Source organism: Perissodus microlepis, chromosome 7 (assembly GCF_051167445.1).
Source record: "Perissodus microlepis isolate ML-2025 ecotype Zambia chromosome 7, ASM5116744v1, whole genome shotgun sequence".
In the NCBI taxonomy this organism is placed as follows: domain Eukaryota; kingdom Metazoa; phylum Chordata; class Actinopteri; order Cichliformes; family Cichlidae; genus Perissodus; species Perissodus microlepis.
Genome location: NC_140467.1, coordinates 39,183,729 through 39,206,250, shown reverse-complemented (window position 1 = coordinate 39,206,250; position 22,522 = coordinate 39,183,729). Strand labels below are relative to the sequence as shown.

The 22,522-nt window shown below is 39.8% G+C and overlaps 2 protein-coding genes across 5 annotated transcripts; one reads left to right on the top strand and one right to left on the bottom strand.

The window, feature by feature from the left end:
- Positions 1-1,978: 1,978 nt before the first annotated feature.
- Positions 1,979-14,903, bottom strand: LOC146383621 (ER degradation-enhancing alpha-mannosidase-like protein 3). 4 transcript variants are annotated; one of them, XM_084934971.1, is made up of 21 exons: positions 14,584-14,903; positions 13,537-13,988; positions 13,385-13,430; positions 12,669-12,769; positions 11,433-11,472; positions 11,224-11,336; positions 10,886-11,039; positions 10,599-10,733; positions 10,389-10,494; positions 10,175-10,272; positions 9,939-10,064; positions 9,761-9,844; positions 9,580-9,663; positions 9,268-9,392; positions 8,944-9,109; positions 7,190-7,347; positions 6,981-7,098; positions 5,996-6,169; positions 5,585-5,750; positions 5,278-5,469; positions 1,979-4,188 (listed from the first exon to the last, which is right to left on the bottom strand). In XM_084934971.1, exons 2-21 carry the CDS (start codon positions 13,701-13,703, stop codon positions 3,956-3,958), a joined length of 2,586 nt encoding a protein of 861 aa, XP_084791097.1. In that variant the 5' UTR covers positions 13,704-13,988; positions 14,584-14,903; the 3' UTR covers positions 1,979-3,955. The 4 variants fall into 4 exon arrangements, with proteins under 4 accessions (XP_084791097.1, XP_084791098.1, XP_084791096.1 ...); XM_084934972.1 differs by having other exon boundaries at positions 13,537-13,899; XM_084934970.1 differs by lacking the exon at positions 14,584-14,903 and adding an exon at positions 14,118-14,566.
- On the top strand, positions 13,969-22,521 carry LOC146383620 (annexin A3-like). The gene is made up of 15 exons (XM_084934975.1): positions 13,969-14,048; positions 15,955-16,103; positions 16,462-16,501; positions 16,589-16,636; positions 16,730-16,817; positions 17,626-17,720; positions 17,844-17,957; positions 18,959-19,049; positions 19,177-19,256; positions 19,587-19,643; positions 19,998-20,091; positions 20,894-20,989; positions 21,090-21,148; positions 21,924-22,046; positions 22,187-22,521. The coding sequence occupies exons 3-15, from the start codon at positions 16,490-16,492 to the stop codon at positions 22,244-22,246; spliced, it is 1,017 nt and encodes a 338-aa protein (XP_084791101.1). The 5' UTR covers positions 13,969-14,048; positions 15,955-16,103; positions 16,462-16,489; the 3' UTR covers positions 22,247-22,521.
- The last annotated feature ends 1 nt before the right edge of the window (position 22,522 follows it).

Genomic DNA, 22,522 nt, shown 5'->3' with positions numbered 1-22,522 from the left:
AAACATATATACGCCTCTTTTTTCCATTGTTGTCCCTCCTGTCTGCCAAAGCCATTATTGTTATTTCCCAAACACAGACCAAATGGCGAATAGCAGCTGGAGCCTGTTTGCTTGCTTAGTGCTGAAAGACCATTGCCAAACAAAGAGCGGAATTTAGGTCAGCAAGGATCTTTAGCTGTCCGGTTCAAAGTAAGTCCTCAAACCGGACTATTAGTAGCTCACAGTCTTCCTGTACAAAAAGAAAGATAGCGTATCGCCTACACCCTCTGTCAGTTCAAATGTTTTACATATCAGGACATAATAAAAAATTATCTAGTCTTTAGCAGCTCTTAAAGTTAAGTAAGTGCAACCTGAAATGAACAGGCGAACATGGCATTACACACATAGTACCCATGACATATGAATTAATGGTTTTCTCTGTGGAGAAGTTTTCACCCACTCTTTCATACAAAATTTGCTTCACGGTTTCATTTATGTAGAGCTCGATTCCCGCCACAGTGTTTCAGTCAGGCTGAGGCCTGGGCTTTGACTGGGCCACAGCAACACCTTGATTCTTTTCTTTTTCAGCCATTCTGTTGTAGATTTGCTGTGTGATCAATACTGACCAAGCTTCAGCTGCTGGTCAGAAGGCCTCACAATCGACTCTAGAATCTAGAGCAGTGACTGCGCGGTGTCTGGGTCCTGTGGCTGTAAAACAGGCCCAGATCATTACCTCTCTGCCAGCGTATTTCACAGCTGGTGCGAGTTGTTTGTGCTGATATGCATTATGGTCAGGCTTCTCCTCACCCTCATAATTCCTATAAAAGCAGTTTGGGTTGACTTAATTTTTCACACTGCTTCTGCATTATGGCTTAACTGTTATAAAATAAATAATGACAAAGTGTCTTATATCAGGGCAGCATGTTCTCCTTGGGTCTGCGTGGGTTCTCTCCAGGTACTCTGCTTCCTCCCACAGTACAAGAACATGCAGTTAGTGGAGTGAGGTTAATTGGGGAAGCTAAATTGCCCAAAGTGTGAATGTGAGTGTGAATGGTTATCTCTGCGTTAGCTGTGTGACAGACTGGTGACCGGTCCAGGATGTACTCCACCTCTCACCCCAGAGGAGATAGGCTCCAGCCCCCTACAACCCTTAATTGGATAAGCAAAGTGGAAAGATGGATGGATGCTATAATATGTCATGTTTTCCACTTCATATGAGGTTGTATTTATCTAACTGTAAGGTCTGATAAAGACCAGATTCCTGTCCTGATATGTAAAACCCTTGTACTTTCTTTTTACTATGACTATACACGCACTTAAAAAAGCTGTGTAATCAAATGGATTTGTGGTATACTGTATTTTGTGACACACACACACAAAACCCCCCAACATGTCATTTGTCTTGCAGTAAATTAGATTGTTCTAGGGCTACCACTCAACAATTAAAACCTCTTTATTCTAAAAGCTGTCCAGAGTCCTTACATGGTGGGGCTTTTTGTGGGTGAAACAGCATCAGCAGCACTATTATAATTGATGTCATCGCAGGCATCATCGTTCTTGCCACGTAGGCCTCTGGAGCAAAAACGTGTCAAGGTCTGTCTCATTTTTCCCAGACAAAGGTAGTCAGACAGCATTCTTTTTTTTGAAAAGCTCACAACCCGCTGCAGTGCTGTGGCACGGATGTGATGCATGTGGGTTTTGGAGGCAACTGATGTTGCGTGTCTTTTGTGTTGAGCTCAAACTGTACATAAAATATATACATAAAGAAGTTATTTTGCTCTTGCACAATATTTCTAATAAATTTTTTAAAAATCCATAAAATTACAAAGATGTGTGTTCTTAATATGAAATGTGTTACAATCAAATTGCATTTCCAACCTGTGTACACAGCTGCACACATTACTTTAAACTACTTTTAAAGGGAAAACTAATCACAAAAGGTCTTTAACCAGATAAATACGTCATTATGAAGTAAGAAATAAAGTATCAGAAAGACTACGCTGGATGATTAATCACAAAAGCCTACTACAGGCAAACGGCAACCACATCCTTTAACCTATGACCTCATAGGAAGCCATAACTGCCACTGATGATAAAAATGCAGAGTAATGGAAAAAAAAAAAAAGGTTGGTTGGTTGGGTTAGGAATTATGATTTTTAATTTACTGACAAATGTGTCTAAGTTTATGTCCCGGAAAGTGATTTCAGATAATCTCTCTTTTGGCACTTTATGAGCTGCAGGACACAATCCAACAAAAACCTCAGAGCGGCAGAAGAAGCATGAAAATCATTTAAAAGAAGAACAATCTATTTTTTTGGTGCATGGTCCTTTTATCTGCATGAACATTTACATACACAGTCCTGAGGTAAACAGGTTGGCACAGCCTTATAAAAGACCAAACAAATATCTGACTTCAAATTAGCTCAGCAGCATCAGGAAAGGGTGCACTGTACAGTTAGGTAAGGAACAAATGACAGCTCACATTTCCATGTTACACAAAAGTTAAAAATCAAGCAAACTACTATTAGTGTGGATGAAATAGTTATGCAGTGTTTTGAGTTTTAATCCAAAGTTATAACAAGTAAACCTAATGCTGTAAAACAGGTGAGTATGCAAGGAGTGTGTGAGAGTCAGAACCCCAGCTTGTAAATTTATGCAAAATGCATCCACTATAGATTTCAGTCACACGCTGGCATAAATGTGTAGGATTCAGTTGGCCTTTTCCGCTCTGGTAAATGTTAGATGATCCAAAAACCTCACCAAAATTTCACCCAATCTACTTATTCATAAACGTGACAATTTGCAGTGTTTTGAAAGGAGCATTGCAAAAAAAAATTGGCATTTAAAGGAAGATACAAACAATCAATTGTTACACAGTGAAAATGCAATGAAAAATAACCATAATGAGTTATTACATTTGACCGTAAACAAACGTAATAATAGGATGATTCTTTTTTTCCAATTTTCCACAAGTCTCAAAGTGCAAAGCAGCCTGAACAATCCTTGACGCTGCACCTGAAACCAGGGGTGTCTGCTTGCAAGAAAACCGCCTCTGATCACAGTTTCAGTGTTTCTAAGAAAACGTGAGTTACAATTTAACCGTGTGGCTATTTTTGGGTTAGAAAGCTGAACTTTAAAAGATTCATGATGGTAAATCGTACAGATTTTCTGAATTTGTAAAGACGGATACGTTTTTGTCTTGTGATGTTTTAACCGAGATGCCTTCAAGGGTTTTTTTAGTCATTACACATACACACACACAGTCACAGACACTGCTCACATAATAGCAAAAAAGCAGAGCACGCACAGGCGCACGCACACGCACACACTTCATCAATGCAAACTGTATTCACTCTTAAAATTCCCTGAAGTGATTTCCAGTAAGAAAGAAAATAGTTTTAAAATTAACCCAACTTCCTGTTCTTCAACAGACAGCATTACATTACCGAGAAGCTCTGGTAGCTAACACCACCTACTGGCCATGTAATATTCTACTCTCTATCAATGAATGCCTAAACGGTACTTGTTAAAGTGAAAAGGTGCAATATACACTAAAAATGCACTGCATTGCATAACAACCGTAGCTGAGGACATTTTTGGACCCTTATCTACGGTTTCCTCTGGATGTACTTCATATGGGCCCACAGGAGCAAAAACTACAGGTTAGGTTTAGGTTTACACATTAACAGCCTATCCTTTTAGATTTATATTACTAAGTTTAGTCTCATGAGATCAGAAGCCACACCTCAACCACCATTTCCTGTACCACATGGAACAGAATCTACAAATCTTTGACTGAAAGGTAAATATAGACCCTTCAAGACAGGCGTAAACATGCCAGTTGTGTCAGTGAGGGCTCCCTGTGCTGTAGGGCAGTGAGGGGCTCTGAGGCACACTCCATCCAGAACCTGACAAGATACCAGTGGCAGCAAAGTTCGGGATCAGCACAGCTCATGGATTTGTGTTTGGTCTGACATTAAGAGTCTGGGATTTGAGAGGGTTGAGCCCTGTCACTGTCCTCTGTGCATGACTGCTGCTGTTCTGACTGCGGTTTTTCTCTCAGTTCTTCTACTCCCTCGTCCTTAAGAAGCACCTCGTCATTCTCCAAGACAAACTCCAGGGTGCGCCCGCTAGCTGCTCCCCCCTCCATCTCCCCCTCCTCTGCCAGGCGGAGTTTTAGGTTCATGCTGACGTGTTTCTCCATTTTATCTGTAGTACGAGGACAGACAACGACACACGTAAACAGGAGAAGAGCTCACATCTGCAGCACAAACTACGTTTTTCCATATCATTTCATTTTGTCCTCAACTTCAATTCCATTTTTATATTACCCTGAATTAAAAACAACTGGAATAGTGAATCTGCACTTTGCTACCAAGTAAAACAATAATAAAATGATGATAGCTATATGTTCTGGGTCAATTTGGGACCAACAGCTATGTCAAATCCACAAGAAAATACATTGTTGTATGCTACATACAGTTTGATTTCTGTATTATGTCAGAGGAACCATGACGCACAACATATCCTGTGTAGTTAAAACATCTATTAAAGGACAGAAGCACAAAGGCCTTCCTAACCTTCACAGTGTCTTTTAGACACTATTTGATCAAGTATATATCTGGTGATATTCTATATTTTTCACCTTTCAACAAACATTAAATATATAAAATCAATAAAAATGGTAAGTGACAGATGATAGTAAGTATTTTCTGTGAGGCAGACACTTTTTCACGTCTATTGTTAACACACTGGTGAGTCACATCACAGAGTTCATACACCCAGCATTATCTTTACTACTCTTCACTGCATGAATTCTGAAAACAACGCTATCTAATTTTCTTCCTAACCTTTACAGTGACTTTTATAAAACACATGATTAAGTATAAATCTGATGAGTCTACATCCTTTTTGTTTCCAACAAACATTAAAAATCTGAATAATATTTTCCTTTGATTCTGTAGACCCTATTAGGGGGTCACAAGCTAGTGTATACCTGGTGTTAGATAAACGGGAGGGCAGCGGGTGTAAAATCTGTGCCAAAATCTATCCACTGTGGCTCCCCCACAGGATATTAGAGACCAATCACCAGTACAACATGAATTGTGAAAATAGTCACCGACTCCCAGCCAGCTTTGAACAGGGTTCGTGCCAAATTATCCAAGAGACTCAAAAAGTTGGACAGCATTAAAAAAAAAGACCAACCAAACTATAATGTCATTTTTTAACTGTTCATGGGATTTTCTGACAATACCATAAACATATTATATCTAATCTAATCTTCCTCCTGATGCTCACCACGTCCGAGCTGCCTCTCTTTGGGCAGCAGCAGCACATCCACATTGTGATGTTTCTCCAGGGCAGCTGTGAGCACGGCACCCTCACGGCTGAACAGGAAGACTAAAGGCAGGGTGATGTCTTCAGTGGAGTCGCCATCTCCAACCATCTGGAAGAGAGGGGTTTCCTCGCTGTTGCTTCCTTCACGGTGGTCTGAGGAACAAAGGCGTATGCTGAGCTCATGAACATCTTTGAAGTCCACTCATTCTAAAGTTTGAGAAATACTATAAGAGCAAATGATTTCAGCTCAACTGGTAATGACTCTCACCTATGAAAATAGCTCCTATGGCTCCTGCCTTCTGTAGCCAACGAGCCTTTGCAGCAAACATGCAGTCACCTCTTAGTGCCAGAGCGATGTGGCCTTTTAGGCCCGCTGCATTGTCTATGGGTCCACACGCAGTGTAGGGGGAAGCTTTCACTATGCTTCCCTTCACCTGCAGCACAAGAGTTTGTTTTAATGTGATTTTGTCTTTGCACGTTAGAGAAAAGAACTAAACAAGACCAAGAGAACAAAAATGCATACATAAATGATTCATTTTAATTAGTAGTTCATATTATATCAATTATGTCAGATTGTAATCTATTCAAACACATTGTTGTAATGAAACACACGTTTCTGTTTTTGTTCCTGAAAGTTACACTAGCTTTGACACAGATACCATGTGGTGTGTTATCTCACCCCATGCTCCTGCTTGGTGAGGTCCATCCCAAATTTGGCAGGTCCTGCAGTGAGGACCGTCCTTCCCAGAAATGGGGGGGATATGAGCTGAACGACATGAGGCACCACAACCTCCTCCTCTGGTGCCTGGCTCAATTCTGCTACAAGTTTTACCCGGTAAACTCCTTTATGCTCCTGCAGACATCAATATTTAGAGACCCAATTGAAAACAAGAGCTGGTCAGGTCAGCCATTCCCAAAGTCAAGAGTGCTGCAGCACACTTAAAAACCAGAAATACCCATGTGGCACCAGCCAATCTTCACTCTAATCAAAATACAAGACAAACTGATGGATTTCCCTGAACATTTAATTAAGAAAAACACACACACACACACACACAACACAGACTGTTGGCTATAAATTGCTAATGCTACCCAGTCATATGCAAAGTGTTAAGGAGTGTGACTCCACTACCACTGGTACACAAACATCAACACAAGAGCAGTAAATTTAGGTCAGTGTAATGAGTAATAATGCAACCTAACCACCTCCTATTACCATTTTTAATTAGGTTGCAGTACCTATACAACTGGCACATACTTTGGGAATCAGTGGGTTGGACCATTAAAATACATAACTTCACATTTAAACTAAATCTCAGGCAGATTTTGCTTTAAAAGAGTGGACCGTTATAAGACAAGTATAACAAACTAGATAACTATAATGGAAGAAAATATACTCGTTGATCCGCAGAGTTTGGACAGTGCCTCCTGGTGGAGTATGAAAATACTGCAGCTGGAGCACTAATTCATTTACAATAATAAACTAAATCAATTTGAATTTAATTTGTTTTACCAATGGCATTAAATATTGAAAAGAAGTATTGTATAAAAAATGGCTGTGGAATTAAAAAATATTACATGTAATTGTATATTTTCGGACGTATTTTTGACCCTGAACTCATCATTTCAGTTCATATTTGGAGTGCAAAGTAATCAGTGCATACCTTAAGCCTTCCAGTGTCTCCCATATTGGCTTCGTTCAGTGGAGTGAGAGAAATGCCCATGCTTTTAAAGAACTCCACTGGCTCCATGCCATTATCATGGAGTGGAAGTTCAATTTCCCTGCAAAGTATGAAGGCAGTCAGGTAAACAACTTCACAAATCCACCAGAGAATTTACTCTGGAATCAAAAGTCTCTTGCAGCTGGACACACCTGATGGGTAAAGGGTGGAAGGCTCGTCCCACCCCAGTGAGGTACTTGTAGCCGTCCCTGATGGTTTTGGCAAATGACGGGTTGTTTGGGAATAACGTCTCAGTGCTGGGACAGGAGTGTGTAAACAGATCTTCTTCTTGAGAAATACGAACAGTCTCCTGGAGAACAAGACACACCTTTAAATAAGTATGTACCTACTATACAACTATGCCAGTGAGTTTTGCTGTTAACTTCTAAATATACAGCACTGTCATATAAGTGAGACTTACAATAATTACAATATTCACTAAATTAAGATCACCTTCCTTCTCTATTACAAACCCAAACCTTTGTACTAAAAAACAAAACAAAGTTTGAGATAAATTAGACTGGTGGCATGCTGCCATCCTCATTTTCTTCAAATTTCTGTTATCACAATATCAGTATTAGCACTGTCAGATTTAGTAAAAATTTGACAGTGCTAATGTGAGACATACAAACAAACCAGGTAGCACTGTTTTTGACCTCCTTTTTGCCTCAATTCTTCATGGCACTCATTCAATTAGGTGCTGGAAACTTTTCTCAGAGATCTGGGGCCAAATTGACATGATAGTATCACACAATTACAACAGATCCGTTGTCTGCACATTGTGAGATTATTATATTATCTTATGCCACGTTAGACCCCTAATTAAAGATTGTGAAACTATTATGTAGTTTTAGTTTGCATTACTCTCCTGACCTAGAAGAAGGTGATAACTATTACATTTATTAAAGTAATTTGTATTACATTAGACTGCTGATCTATTGTGAATGAATGATATTGTTTTATGATGCATTATACTGCTGAGGTATAAGAAATACTGTTTTCAGAGAGTCATCACCTTATTCGTCTGATTAGAAAAGAACAGAACATACTGCACAGGAAGCCAAAGTCATAACTTAGGCTCACTGAGAGAGAGAAAGAATGTGAATGTTTAGGTTTTATGACTAGGTGGAGGGGGGGCGGAAGCTATAAGAATCTGAGGAACGCTCAGACACTTCGAGATCAGGCGGACACCCTCCCGCGCTCATCTCCCCTCCGGATGGTTTATGCTCATAAAGTGTTGAATTGTATGGAATAAAAGATTGTTGATTGAGCATTTATACACCGAGTATTGTCCTTCCTTCAGCCCAAAGATCAAAAGAATTGGGAGGATTTAACAACATCGATGATGCAAATCTCTGGTTCCACCACATCCCAGAGGTGCTTTTGATTGAGATCTGGTGACTTCGGAGGAGTTTTGAAAACCGTGAACTCATTCCAGTTTCAGGTGATCTGAGCTTTGTGACATGGTGTAATCCTGCTGGAAGCAGCCATCAGAAGGTGGGTACAACCTTGCTCCATTTGAGTTCAAGAAGACAGTCGAGAACAGGTCTACGTGACTAAATCTGCATACAACCCTGGAAGTGATTCTCAGCAACGTGTTGACTATAGACAAGAGTACGAGTACCCGGTGGTGAAGATATTAAGAGGGTCACGTAGGCAACTGGAGCCTGGAATATCCACAAGCAACCAGCTGTCAGCTTCAAAAGCATTTCCAATGGGCACTTCCCTTTGTGGACGCAGCTTTAATGAATTGAGTTGTTGACATGTGATTGCCTGATTAGATATCCATGTTAAAAAGCAATTTGACAGGTGGACCTAACAGAGTGGTTGGTATACACAAGCTTGTATAGAAAATAGAGGAAGATAACATTTGCACTGGTGTTTGTGACAAAGTGAGCGCTCTCACCGTATCGTTTCCTGGACAAGGTGGCTGAGTGGTGGAGAGAGATATAGGCAGGAGGTGAGCCTCTGTAGTGAAAATGTAGCCGTCCATATCAATTGGCAGGTGACTCTTCTCAGAAAACATCAGGTACAGGTATTTAAACATCTCAGCCAGAAAGAACGAGTCCATCCTAAACACAGAAAAGCCCACATATATAGAAGAAAGAAAAACAAAAAAATCAGAAGAAGAAAAAAAAATGGTCACATCTGTTTCTGATGCTTAAGGTTACACTTAGGTTACACTTTTCAGTTTTTAAATGTTCGGAACAGAGTTCGCCTCACACAGTACCTGTCTTCATGTGTCCCTGTGCGGACATCTTGCACAGCAGCAAACCCGCAAGGCACTCTGGCATAGGCATTGAGCTTTTCCACTATGGATTGTCCCACTCTGAGGTAGTAGGGGTCGCCAGTGGCCTGCAGACATCAAAATATAATCTTACCTACATGTCCTACAGGATAAGCTCTTCATATCCTTAAAAGGAATAAAATACTTGTATAAATTAGCCAACTTTTAACAAAGTTGAACCTTTACAACCAAAGGAAATGCAATATATTTAATCAGCGACACTGGTAGTGACAGAGATTAAATATACAGGGTTACCTTATAGAGGTAGTAGGTGCTTTCTGCAAACTCTGGTCTCAGTAGGTGTTGACCCCAATGAACTCTGAACTCTGTAGTGAAAGCCTTCAGTGAGATGAACAAAAAACAAAAGAGGTTAGTACCACTTTTCTTGACTGCTGAAATGTTCTGGTATAGAGGAATATAAATACTGAGTCATTACCTCTGGAAGAAACTTGTGCTGTTTGGTTACTTGGTAAAGCATTTCATGAGTTTCAATGGCTGGTTTCAGATCCCCTCGCAAAACCTATATAAGCAAAAGCAGGACTTTAGAAACTTTAAACAACAAACTCTTTCACTATTAAAAGAGTCAATATGATTAACTGAGCACATCTTAAGACCTGCAGGCCAGGGAAGAATGCCAGGAGAGAGTCCATCCAGCTTCGCACACTCACTGTGGGGTTGTGCATGTGTACATTGAGCAGCAGGGGAGGCTGGCTGATGTACTTCATAATGGCACTGTAGTGCTGTAGAGGAAAAACCAAGAAACACAAATAATTACTGTAGTGTTTTCAGCTCAAACACTATAATATGACAGACTGTGTGAGACAATAATGTTACAGCAAGGAATGCTTACAACGTTGAACCTGTCCAGAAAGATATTGTCTCCCAGAAGAATGTACGCCTTCATCAGGTATTCGTAGTATGAATCGATGCCAGCGCCAACTCCACTGTCTGCAAACACAGAAGCGACAAGACTCAGTAAGGCTCGATTTCCGCCGCTTGTGTGAGAACCTGCATGATTCCAGTGCAGTCGATGTTTGTGTATCTTTGTGTTTAAACTGCCTCACCCCTCCGGACCCATTCTCCATTGTGGATATTGATGACAGTCCCCACCAAGTCACTTCCCCTCTGTCGCCTCTCCCAGAGGACATCCAGAGCTTTCCTTGCATGTTCCTGTAAAAGTATTACATGCTTAAACTCTTTGAGGTGAAAACTACTTTCAGCTATAATTTCTAACATGAAAAAGTAAAAAAAAAGAAGGAAGAATAAGGTAATACCTCAAACACAGAGTTTCCTGACAGCCTGCTGAGGGCAGCGAATTCCAGGATCATTGTTCCTGCACATGCTGTGCAGGTGTCGGACTCGGTGCCTGTCCGGGAAAGTGGGTTTAGGACACCGTAGCGCAGATTTACCTGGTGAGCCAAATACAGCGAAAATTATATCAGTTACTATGCAAAATGAGGAACACGTTTGTCGTTTATTAGTGCCTAATTTTGAAGAACTAGATAGCATATAATGAATCTGCAATAAGGTTTGTGATATTTAACAATAAAATAAGCACTACCTTAGGATAGGGAAGGCCACTTGTGGTGTTAAAGGCAGGCAGTAATCGATGGCCCAGCTCTTTGGCCATATGTAGGAGCTCGTCACGATACCATTGCATCCTCTCCCCACGTTGCTGTAGGAGGTCAGCCATCACATGGCCCCCTAAAAGCCCACTGGGAAGAAGAAATACTCAGGATATTTCTTTCCAGTGACAATAAAAGGATGTACTGATGTCAAAAAATACTACATTTGGAATAATGAGCCAAGAAGAAAAGCACTTCAAATAAAGCCGTTAATACAAATCTGAGGAAAATAACAAAGGCTGTATAATATACTATATATACATAAGATTCATACCCTAAAACTCTGATATTGGTCTCAAACACTGACACCACCACATCGTTGTCGAGGCGTACATCACTCACAGCCTTCTTCACTGCCTCCTCAAACTCATCAAGCTTGTTTAAAACCTGTTTAAAATTCATGCGAGCGAAAGAAAAAATTGTTCAAAAACACAAGCAAAGCAATATTATGATTTTTTTATGAGAGGAAAATCAAATACTCACCACCAGGGTGTCAAGGGTGTCAATCAGAGTGAGAGAAAACCTAAAAAGATGGTGGAAACGAATATTATGACATGTTGATAGCTAGCACAGCGCAGCATAGCTGGTGTCCTACTTTCCACTGATTCAGTTAAATTTGTAATGACTCATGCTGAGTCTGAAGCTAAATGTTACATCATAAAACACGTGTTGTACATAGATCTGTGTATGGCACTCCAAGATGCCGATTTAATGTCTTCCTGTTGGTTTTATTGCTTAAACTGGCGGCACATTCAGCATCTCTGAATACTAGGGTATCTCTGAAGAGAATAGCAGGGCAAGACTATAGTTCCTGTCTTCTTTAAGGATGCAAAATCATTCTCAAAAGCATTAGACCAGGTGTGTTGACCCAGGGTGATATGTAAAACCTGCAGGAAACCGGCCCTTGAGGCCTGGAGTTGGACACCCCTGCATTAGACAAATTGGACTTGGCATGCAAAACATTTTGCACCCTTGTCAAAAATTCTGTTACTGCGAATACTTCAGCAAGCAGGAGATGAAATGATCTCTAAATGGCTTCAAATTGAAAATTAAACATACTTTTCATAGAATTTTAAGCACGGTGAGTGTGTCACTTTTGCCCTGTCGATTTTAGGAGTGAAAGAAAGTTTACAAAAGAGATCTTAGATAACTTCTAGATATCATGTAGCTTGGTACAGCTACATCCTGTTCAGAGTCATTTTTAGAAAAGTATTGGTGATACACATTTTATAAATACTTTCATTTTATTTGTAAAGTGGGGGTAAAAGTGTTTCCACGAAGCTCTTTTCTCAAACAACAGGAATGGTGACGGTCAAGTTGTGGTCTGGAAAAACAAAAGAATTACTGCAAAAAATACTCACAGGATTCCTAGAAAGCCGAATCAAAATTGTTCTATGACTGCAAAAGACCTTCAGGAAGATTTATCAGGGTTCTTATCATGCAGGGTAGACAAACCCCCCCCCCCCTTCCCCTCTCTGTTATCTTGTTGTCTTTTCAAAACCTCAGCAGATAAGAGATGATGAAGTAATCTTGCTCAAAATATCAAAAATATCTCATCTCTTACTTTATGCCATTTGGAAATCAGGTCATCTTTTATCTGCTAATCTTAAACTGCTCACACTCAAACCTTTGCTGCGATACTTTGGTCTGGCTGCTGCTTGAAGGAATTTAAATGTATATGCTTTTCATGCTCCAAATGTCAATTAACGATTTACTTACTTCCCCAAGGAGTCATCTATGTCCCCTCTGTTGGGCTCCTGGCCACGCACTCTCCCTCTGCAGCTTAGAGGCATCAGCTCATCGGCTGGATAGGCATATTTCTACAACAGAAACAAACATTTGCCTCCATGCTTTCATTACCATTTCACATAAAATGTTTCATTGAGGAAGGATGGGTGGAGATCAATAGCTTATACACCTCCCACTTCACCTGGCACATACAGTGTTAGTTCTCACTCAACAATGTCCCTTAAGTTTTCCATCTAAATATTCAAACTATTAGTGGACTCAGTTGAAGAAATCTTTGACAGTTTAACTAAGGAATGTACTTGTTTAAACTCCTTCTAGTGATAATTTTGCCTCTTTATCGCCCTTTTACATGCAATAATCAGTTAAACATTAGCTGCTCTACCTATATTAAATATACACTTAGATTAATTTATGTTAGGTCACAAGGACATCTCCTTTTTTACTTCTACCACACACACTTTAGGTCGTGCGTGCCTCTTTGTCCAACTCTGGTCATCCTATAAAGGCACAGGTGAGTCTGACCCTCTCCAGCATTACTAACAGCAACCTCAACCAAATCCAACATGCTTGCTTGCATGCACGTTTCCAATTGGAAGCAACTGACTCATCTTTTCTCTGGACTGTTGCAAAAAGCAAACATAAACTTACTGGTAATTACAATTATTATGCTGTAACGAACACCTTACCATGTAACTGCCATAAGCGTGATCAAACATTTCAACAATCTGGTCCCTGCACAGAAGAAAAACAAAACGGGTAAAGACGCAAAAGTTAAATGCTTTTAATAATTTTACAAAAGCGCACTCACTGTTTATATGTCTATGTGAACATTCATCACCTGATTGCGCCCTTTTCCTCGGGTGTCATATTCTGGCTCTCTTGACATTTTCCCCAGCAGAAAAGACTAACGACCAGGAGAGTTTTCCACATCATCCCTGTGGTAGAAGCAGAGCCCGATTCCCAGCACTGTTTGTTTCCAGTTGTCCTCATGTAGCTTTGCATCATGATAAACTTTTAACAGGGACAAACAAAGCTCCTGCTCTCCGTCCAGCGCCCACACAAAGTCAAACAGTGGAGCTGGCACAGCTGTCCTCCTTTAGAGTCCAGGTCATCTTCTCAGAGAAATGGCTCTGAGATGCCGACGTTAGCTACCTCCAAGTTCCATGTCCGTATTTACAACCCGGTTTCTCTGTAGTTCATCCTGTGTTGTTACAACCATCACATGCCCTCAGAGCACCCCAGATGACCGGTGTACATGTAAACAAGGGACAGCAAGTGACGTTAGCTTCCCTGTAAAGGAAAAACGAGACTAAGCACGAAGCCCTGGTTAAGCGCAGAAAGACCGAACAGGTTTAGTAGTGCACTTCTTTTTTAAAGGCGGTAGTCTGGAAAAAAATAAAATAAATATTAAGACGTTACCAAAGTGATGTCACAGTGAAATGGAGTGGCTAATTCTCGCTAGCCATGATACTACTGGGAGGTTCCCTGCTGCTAGTCGGCTATCCAGCCGCTAGTTCGGCAAAGCTATTTAGTGAGCTAATGAGGTCGCTCGTTAAAAAATAAAAGTGAAACAGGCCAAAACATACTCTGGGATTAAGAACGAATGCTCCAGTCGCCGTATTAAATGAAAACGAGTGCTAAACAGCTTTTTTTAAGGGTCGATGACACGTCTCCAAGTGTCACTATAGTACTGAGCTGTCAGAGAGCTGACAGGCTTTGTCGCTACCCGGCTAAAGTGGGTAAATTTCTCCCCGAGTTTAGCTCTCAGGATAAGTTGGTGCCACGTAGAGCATCTGTTTTCCTTTCGCCCACCTCTATTTCCTCTAGTTCATCGGGTTATAATTAAGATTTCAGAAGGATAAAAATAAGATTATGTTTCACTCACCATGTAACAGAGGTCAGATTGCTATAACAGCAATCTTCCTTAAAGGCTTTAATTTGGGCGAAACAGCAACATGATCTATATCACAAGGTAGGCGGTGTCAGCGAGGAGGCCTTTTGTAACGTCCCAAAGACTTTGATGTATTTACGTTTATATAAATTCACACTTATCAGAAAAATAGATCGATGCGCCATGCAAAAGGAAGGAAGTAAAAATCATGAGATTTTACATTTCCACGGGAATTACTTAGAGCTCATGGTGGAAAATATAATCTAGATTATATTTTTAAAAAACAAAGCACCCAAGATCCATCCAGGAAATGCAGCCTAATGCCTGCTTTTTTCATGGTTCCTTTCCTAATAAGGTCTGTAGTGTCTCCAGTTTACCGAAAGATGTCGCAGCTGTCTCCTTTCCTTTTCTTATCAGCCTACTTCCACACATCACCTGGAATTTACGCATTTTTTATTCATATAGACATCTGACCACAGGATGTTTCCATGCATTAGCTGTTGCTGCTATATAATCTCACTTAAATCAGCAGCCCCGTTTTCATAGTGGCACACTCTCCTGGCAATTATGGATGCATAAGCCCGCCTGGTGCGCCTCAGGAGGCAGGGCATCTTTGAATTTGGGCTAGGCTGAACTAAGCCCACGTGCTCCTCTCTGTTTTGCTTAATAATAAAACATATGGTTTCGCGTGCCTCATATTTACTAGGTAAATACATTTGCGTGCATAATTTAATCTTAGCTGTGCTGAAAGAATATTGCGAGGAAGGATGTAGGCTAGATAAACATCTGTAATCTCATTAGGCTGCTTAGGAAATTATGCGATAAGGCCAAAGCAAATATTCATCCTGTCACATTTCCTTCCTCTTTCTCTCTGACTCATGTTTTTACCCTGCCATGGACTTTAGACCTACTAAAAAGTTTGTTAGATTGGATTCAAAAATGTAACTAAATATATTTACTCAAATGGACATTACTTTAGAAGTCGTACTTCATATTTTCTCACTGTTTTAACTCTACTATCCCCCCTATTTGATCAGTTTATTTGCTTTGGGCTTAACGAGTACACAGAACTAATCAACACATACTTGTTAGAAAACATTAATGACATATATTTTAATCATACTTATGGGAAATTTACATAGATATAAAATCAAAGAGAGGATTTGCAAATTACTGCCTATAGATAATAGGTGTTTAAATACACCTGTTACTACTACCATCGAAGTAAAAGCTCTATGTGGGTACTAAATGGAATCCAAAATATTTCAGAAATGCAGTTAGTTCGGCTGTTGCGCAAAGTCGTCAGCCTGTCGTAATCTCTCTTGCTTTATTTCTATGGTAACCTGCTGTACTCTTACTCTGCAGGAGTGAGGAGTTCATGAGAGACGTACTCTGTGATTCACTGTACTCCAGCCCACAGTGGGCGTTGCTTATCAACCCCTTTGAAAGGTGTGGCGACTTTTTACGCGTTTGTGAAATTCGTTCTCAGACTTCAATCTTCTTCTTGTTTCTTGGTAAGTCGAAAAAGAACACATTTTTAAAACTTTTATCAGCTTCCTGTATGTGCTTGTTGTTGTTTTTTTTGAAGGAAATTTGCTCTTTAGATATGCCTCGTCTACATTCGGATCTTACTTCTTTGCTTTTCTGTAGTTCCTTTTGCGCACGTTCTGTCGACTTTAGTTAGTTTTGTATTATTGTACCCTACAGATTTGTTTGTGATGCCACATCAATGCCCATAAAAGCGCTGCCCTGATTAGATGGAATGGCGATCTGCAGCTAGAAAAAAATCCATTAAAGCATGAGTCAGCTCTTAAGATGCTACATTACAACGCAATTAAGGTGCTAATAGTGTATTTTCTTTCTTCTCTGTAGTGTAAAACGCCTCCCTTAAACCACCAGAATGTCTGTTTGGGTAAGTACTTCTACATAGATGTCTGTTTGTATCCGTGTAGGCTCAAAATATGAGAAAATGAAGGTGGTCACCCTCTCTGTGTTTCAGGATGACTTGGACCTGCTCTTAGACAACCCCTCTTCACTGACCGTGACAGTAAGTACAACCTGCTCTTCTTTTATAGCATGATACATGGTACAGTTATTACCTGTGGATTAGTTTTCACTGGCATGCATCTGTGTCTATCAGTCCAGTGCAAGAGGAACTGTGAAGGACAAGGCAAATTTCAAAGTGGATGAAGATGTGTCTGCTCTCAGGAAGGCCATAGAGGGCCTTGGTAAGCTAATGGTTTACCATCATTGATATATTTTTATAGATATATATCTGACTGATATGTAAAGCACTTCGGCAAATGTGCTCATGTGCCTTTTTATTGCAGTATAAAGGTATAAAGCAAGGTGAACTCATTCACATATACACTCAGGTACTTTATTAATCTAAAAGAAAAGTTGCCATACATTCAAGTTCAAAATGGAGTGGATGAACCATTAGGGAAATCTTTATCTGTTATCCAGTTCAAATAGCAGCAAGAGTGCTAAGGGAGGTTTACAGGATGGTAGTGAGACCTGCTATGTTGTATGGTTTGGAGACAGAGGCACTGTCCAAAAGACAGGAGGCTGAGCTGGAAGTGTCAGAGCTGAAAATGCTCAGATTTTCTTGGGAGTGACCAGGATGGACTCTCTTAAGAAAATAGAAATGATTACAACAGACGGACAGCTCAGTTTGAGATGTTTGGAGACAAAGTTAGAGAGGCAAGGCTGAGATGGTTTGGACATGTGCAGAGGATGCTGAAGATGGAGCTCCCAGCAAGGAGGCAAAGAGGAAGGTTCATAGATGAATTGAAGGAGGACATACAGAGAGTTGGTGTGAGAGAGGAGGATGCTAGCGACATGGTGAGATGGAAGCAGATGATCTGCTTTGAGCAGCTGAAAGAAGGAGATGCAGTTCAGTTCAGTTCACTCTCACCATACAATAGGAGGTTGATAATAGACATGAAGTAAAATGACAACTTTGATGAAAGTTCTACACTTTTTTTAAAAAAATTGAAAGAATTAAAAGTTTGCTTGGTGTTGTTTTCTTCAAAGGTACAACAGAAAAGACTCTGATTGATGTGTTGACCCAAAGAAGCAGTGCTCAGCGTCAGCTCATCGCCAAGGCTTATGAGAAAGCCACAGGAAGGGTATATAAATACACTTGCCTGTTTAATTTTGAAGCTTTTTCTTTCTTTGATGTTGACACAGACAAAGGCCAAAGTGAGTTTCTGATTATTGGTGCAGGACTTGATTTTTTTCCTCTCAATTAGACATTAATAGATGACCTGAAGGGTGACACTCGTGGAGACTTTGAAGACGTGTTAGTAGCCTTGGTAACGCCTCCTGCTCTCTATGACTGCCAGGAAGTCATCAAAGCTATAAAGGTAAGACTTTGTTAAACTAAGATAATTTGAATCATGTTTTTAAAACAATTTTCTAAAAGGTGACTTACTCAGTGATTGAAGAAATAAAAGTTACAAAAATAATTTCTAAATTTGATGTGCACTATAATTTGTTCACTAAAGATTTGTTTGGATTGAGTATAATGTTAAACTTAATGTTAAATGTAAAGAATATTAAAGAAAGAAGATCTATTGGAGATTACAGCCCGGTTTTAATTAGTGGAGAAAAGGCTGAACAAGTGACAACTTTTAAGAGGTTCACTTTGATTGCCAGTTACAGCGGCTTCATCATGTGGAGCATGTGTGTGCACAAATTAGTCAGTGCTTTAAGAAGGCTTAGTGTCCATGGAGTGGATAAATATTGTGTTGCTCTTCCATAGGGCAACTATTGACTCTAATATCCGTTATGGTATTACTGGTTTGGCAATCTTTCAGTCAAGCTCAGATCCCAAATTCAACATTTGATTTAAAGGGCTGATAACTGGGATGCTCTCTTCATCTACCCTCCTGAAGATATTTGAAGAGTCAGTGTAAAACAGGGTCTGAAAATTAAGGAAAAAAATTACATCCTTTATAATGAGGATGACTAGATGCCCTCAGGAAAAAGGTTCAGGGTACCAATCCGTGAGTTTAAAAGGTTTAAGTTTTCTCTAGTGCCATTATCAGTCAAATTATTGTTTGGTAGTAGGTGAAATTGTAAGTGAGTGTTTGGTGTTTATTTGTGTGGGTGTGTGTTATCTTACATGATATGTTCCACTCGCTTGTCCAAGGAAATTTCTTCTAAGTAGACAATAAATGCTAATCTAATCTAATTTTGCTATACTTATGGTTTGGACTTTAAACAACAGTTCACTATGATATTTTTTTATTTATACAGCGCATGTCAACATCGGGTTGATAAGAGCCTGATCTTCAGATGTATTAAACTGTATTGTTTTGACATTATCATTTATTTATTCATTTGTATATCCTTGTGCATACAGGGCGCAGGGACCAGAGAAAGCACTCTGACAGAAATATTTGCTTCGAGATCCAACAAGCAGATCCGAGAACTGTCTGAAGCATACCTAGCAAGTAGGACATTTTAACACACAGTGTTTCAAATATATCTGATGAAACTGAAATCATAAATGAGTTGGCAGCTGTTTGTGATGTACTACGGTATTGTGAAATTTTCATGTATTCCGCTGTCTCACTGGAGAAACGGGAAGAGCGATGATTCACGACCTGCAGTCGGAGGTATCTGGAGATTATGGAAAAGCACTGCTGATCTTGGCCGAGGTATAGCACATGAAATTACAGCAGATGACATAACATTCCCAACAAATAAGAACCACACCCACATTGAAATTTACTGCAGTCAGCAGGTGTGTAGTGAGTGTTTATGTTTTAGAAATATACTCTTAAAGCACCTTGATTTCTTCATATCCAAATACTGATTGTAGGAAAAAAGGCAGGAAATACAAATAATGTCCTGTGTGAGCTAAATGAGTTGCACCATTTTTAAGTTACATTGTTTATTTAGAATATTGAATTGTGAGGATATCATTATAGCCTATTTCAAAGTTTCTTTTCTTTCTCTTCGACTCACAAACCCGTCCTCCCTCACAGGGGAAGAGAGATGAGACCACCAGCGTGGATGCTGCCAAAGCAAAAGCTGATGCTAAGGTACACTTTTTTACGTTTGGTTCATTTGTGTATAAACACTTGCTTTTCAAACTGAGATAACTTTTGTGTTACTGCAGTACAAACATTTTAAATAGCAGCTTTCTCTTTCATGTTTTTAGGTTAATTCATTCAGAGTTTGGTGGCATCGCTCATCTCAGCTAATGCACCTTGCTGGGTGATGCAAGTTTCAACCTGCACCTATGTTGAAAGCATGTTGAAATTTTCTCATGTTGGATTCAGTTAATCTAGTGTGCTTGTGTTGAACTTTGACTCTGTGTGTTTGTGTCTTTCTTTTTTACTTTTTTTAGTGTAGACCAACAATATTATACTCATACCTTTTCTGAATCCATGCAGGCCTTGTATGAAGCAGGAGAGAAGAAGTGGGGAACCGACGAGGGGAAGTTTATTGACATCCTGTGCCACAGAAGTGTTCCCCAGCTCAGGCAAAGTGGGTTGATCCCTGACCTATCATTCATCCTGTGGATAAATAGCATCTTAGAAATAGTACTAAGAGTTTACAGCCATGCCTGCAACTCTCTGAGGCTGTTTATCAAGAGCAACATGCTAACATGCTCACCTTGACAGTGCAAGTATGCCATTTATAACTAAGAAAGCTAAGGCTGATGGAAGCGTATTTGATTAGCAGATTTTTAGTCAAATGTCATGGTGACACTAAAAGGCATTTAATCAGGATTTATTCTCACTGACACCTGATCAAAAACATTATAGATAGACTCCATTAGTTGAGGCAGTATCTATGTGATAGAGTTCAAGACACAAAAACCCAAAGATGCAATCTCATGATGGTGCAATAAGCAAAGTCATTCATCTTCTGTGGGCTCTTGAAGTGAACTTATAATGCTTTTTTAAAAATTTTCTGCTTTGGGACGCTCTAATTGGTTTGTTTCAGACACTTTTTTCTAACTCTTGGCTTTGTATTATTCATTCAGGGCCATCTAATGTACACACCTCTTGCTGTCACCACAGCAGATCCAGACAGTTTAAACTTTCTATTAACATGGCACTGTTGGTCAGAAGAAAGCTGGCTTAAAGAAATTGCTTGTTTCAGACAGGCAATGAACCGAGGAGCTCCACAAAAGCTCATTTTAAACGGAATCACGAAAATGGGCTGTGATGAACCTACCAGCAGATACGCATCCCACTGAGAACCGCTACCAAATTGGCAAAAATAAAAGTAAATTACAAGTTCAATGTGAGAAAAATAATCTCAGCTCAATGTATTTTGGCAGCTCTGATTGAGTACAAGAATATTAGCAAGAAGACTCTGCAGGAGAGCATTAAGAGCGAGATGTCTGGAAACCTGGAGAAACTACTTGTGGCTGTTGGTGAGCAAAATATTACATCACTGCCTTGTTGTTATCGATGTCGTCCTCGTCTGAGCATTTAAGTTAATTTAAAAGTAATATATTAACTCATTTCTTTTAGTTAAGTGTGTGCAGAACGTCCCAGCATACCTCGCTGAGAGGCTTTTCAAGAGCATGAAGGTGAGTTGTGCAACTGGTCAGTTTGTCCATCTGTGTCATGATGGCCTTTCTAAACCTCTATGCACACCAGAAATGTCTGCCCAGCAAAATTCACATTCTGTATGGTTGCATCATACCCTTTCAGTCACAGCAGACTGTATTGGTCACCAGTGATGTGGAAAGGAATGCTGACCACATTTTACTGTTAAGTGATTTGACCAGCACAGCCAACACTGGCTGAAATGTGTCAACAGTCTGAATAAGAAAGCGTAGGCTAACTTTTTGACAGTAGTATTGCAAAAAAATAACAAACAAAAAAAACCCATGCGTCTTCACATGTGTAAAAGGCCTGCGAGCCAAATGTGGCCCTTTGCAGATTTCAATCGGTCCTGCATATAAATGTCTATAAATTATGGGAAATCTGGTCATATCTGCATAGCATGTCTGTCTGTGCACACGGCAAACCAAACGCACTAGTGCAGCATCACTGCAACGTAAAACCAAAGTCTGCATAGTAACAAGCTACATCATTGAGTTCATGCCCATGTCAGACAGAAATATGAACAAATTTTAACTTTCATTTTGATTAGAATTTCTTTTAATTAAATATGCCATTCTGTCAGAAGTTGTAAAACAGGTTCTTACCTGTAAGGTAGCCTGCATTGTATCTTGTTGAGACCATTTTTCTATGTGGAACAATACGAAATTAACGCATGCCATACCATGTCTAGCCAGAGTTTGAAGCCCCTGGCTTAAAGGATGAATGTCTTTGTTTTCCAAATTATACTTGGTCCAGGGTGCAGGGACCACCGAGTGCACTCTGACCAGGATATTCGTCAGTCGCTCAGAGATCGATTTGATAGACATCAAAGTAGAGTACAAGAAGCTGTTTGGATGTTCCCTCTACAGTCAGCTAGAGGTCAGTATTAACAGGAGTTATGTTATGAATTTATAACATTAGACTCCACATAAACATGTTTAAATGTTCACTTTTGTTTATTGTGGTGTGTGTCACAAACACCCAATTCCTTTCGTTTCTCTCTCCCCATCCTTGTGTAGTCTGAAGTGTCCGGTGATTATGGAAAAACACTCAAGTGTCTGTGTGGCCAAGACGAATAACTCGTACCAGCTCCTTTGTTGGGTCGTTCAGCTTTACATCACAGCAGCTATGATGACCTGTTCCTGACGTAGCGACCAGCTACTTATCTCAAGAATAACTTCATACTGATATGATTGATTGAACTAGTTAGGAAATGTAACTAATTTTCATGAAGTGATTAAACCCAATAATAGCGCTTAAATGTCTGACTGATATCTGTTAACTTCACTTTTGTTTTATACACACAAATATCTGTCATAACTTTTGCATTTAATAAAAACAAAAGATGAGAACAC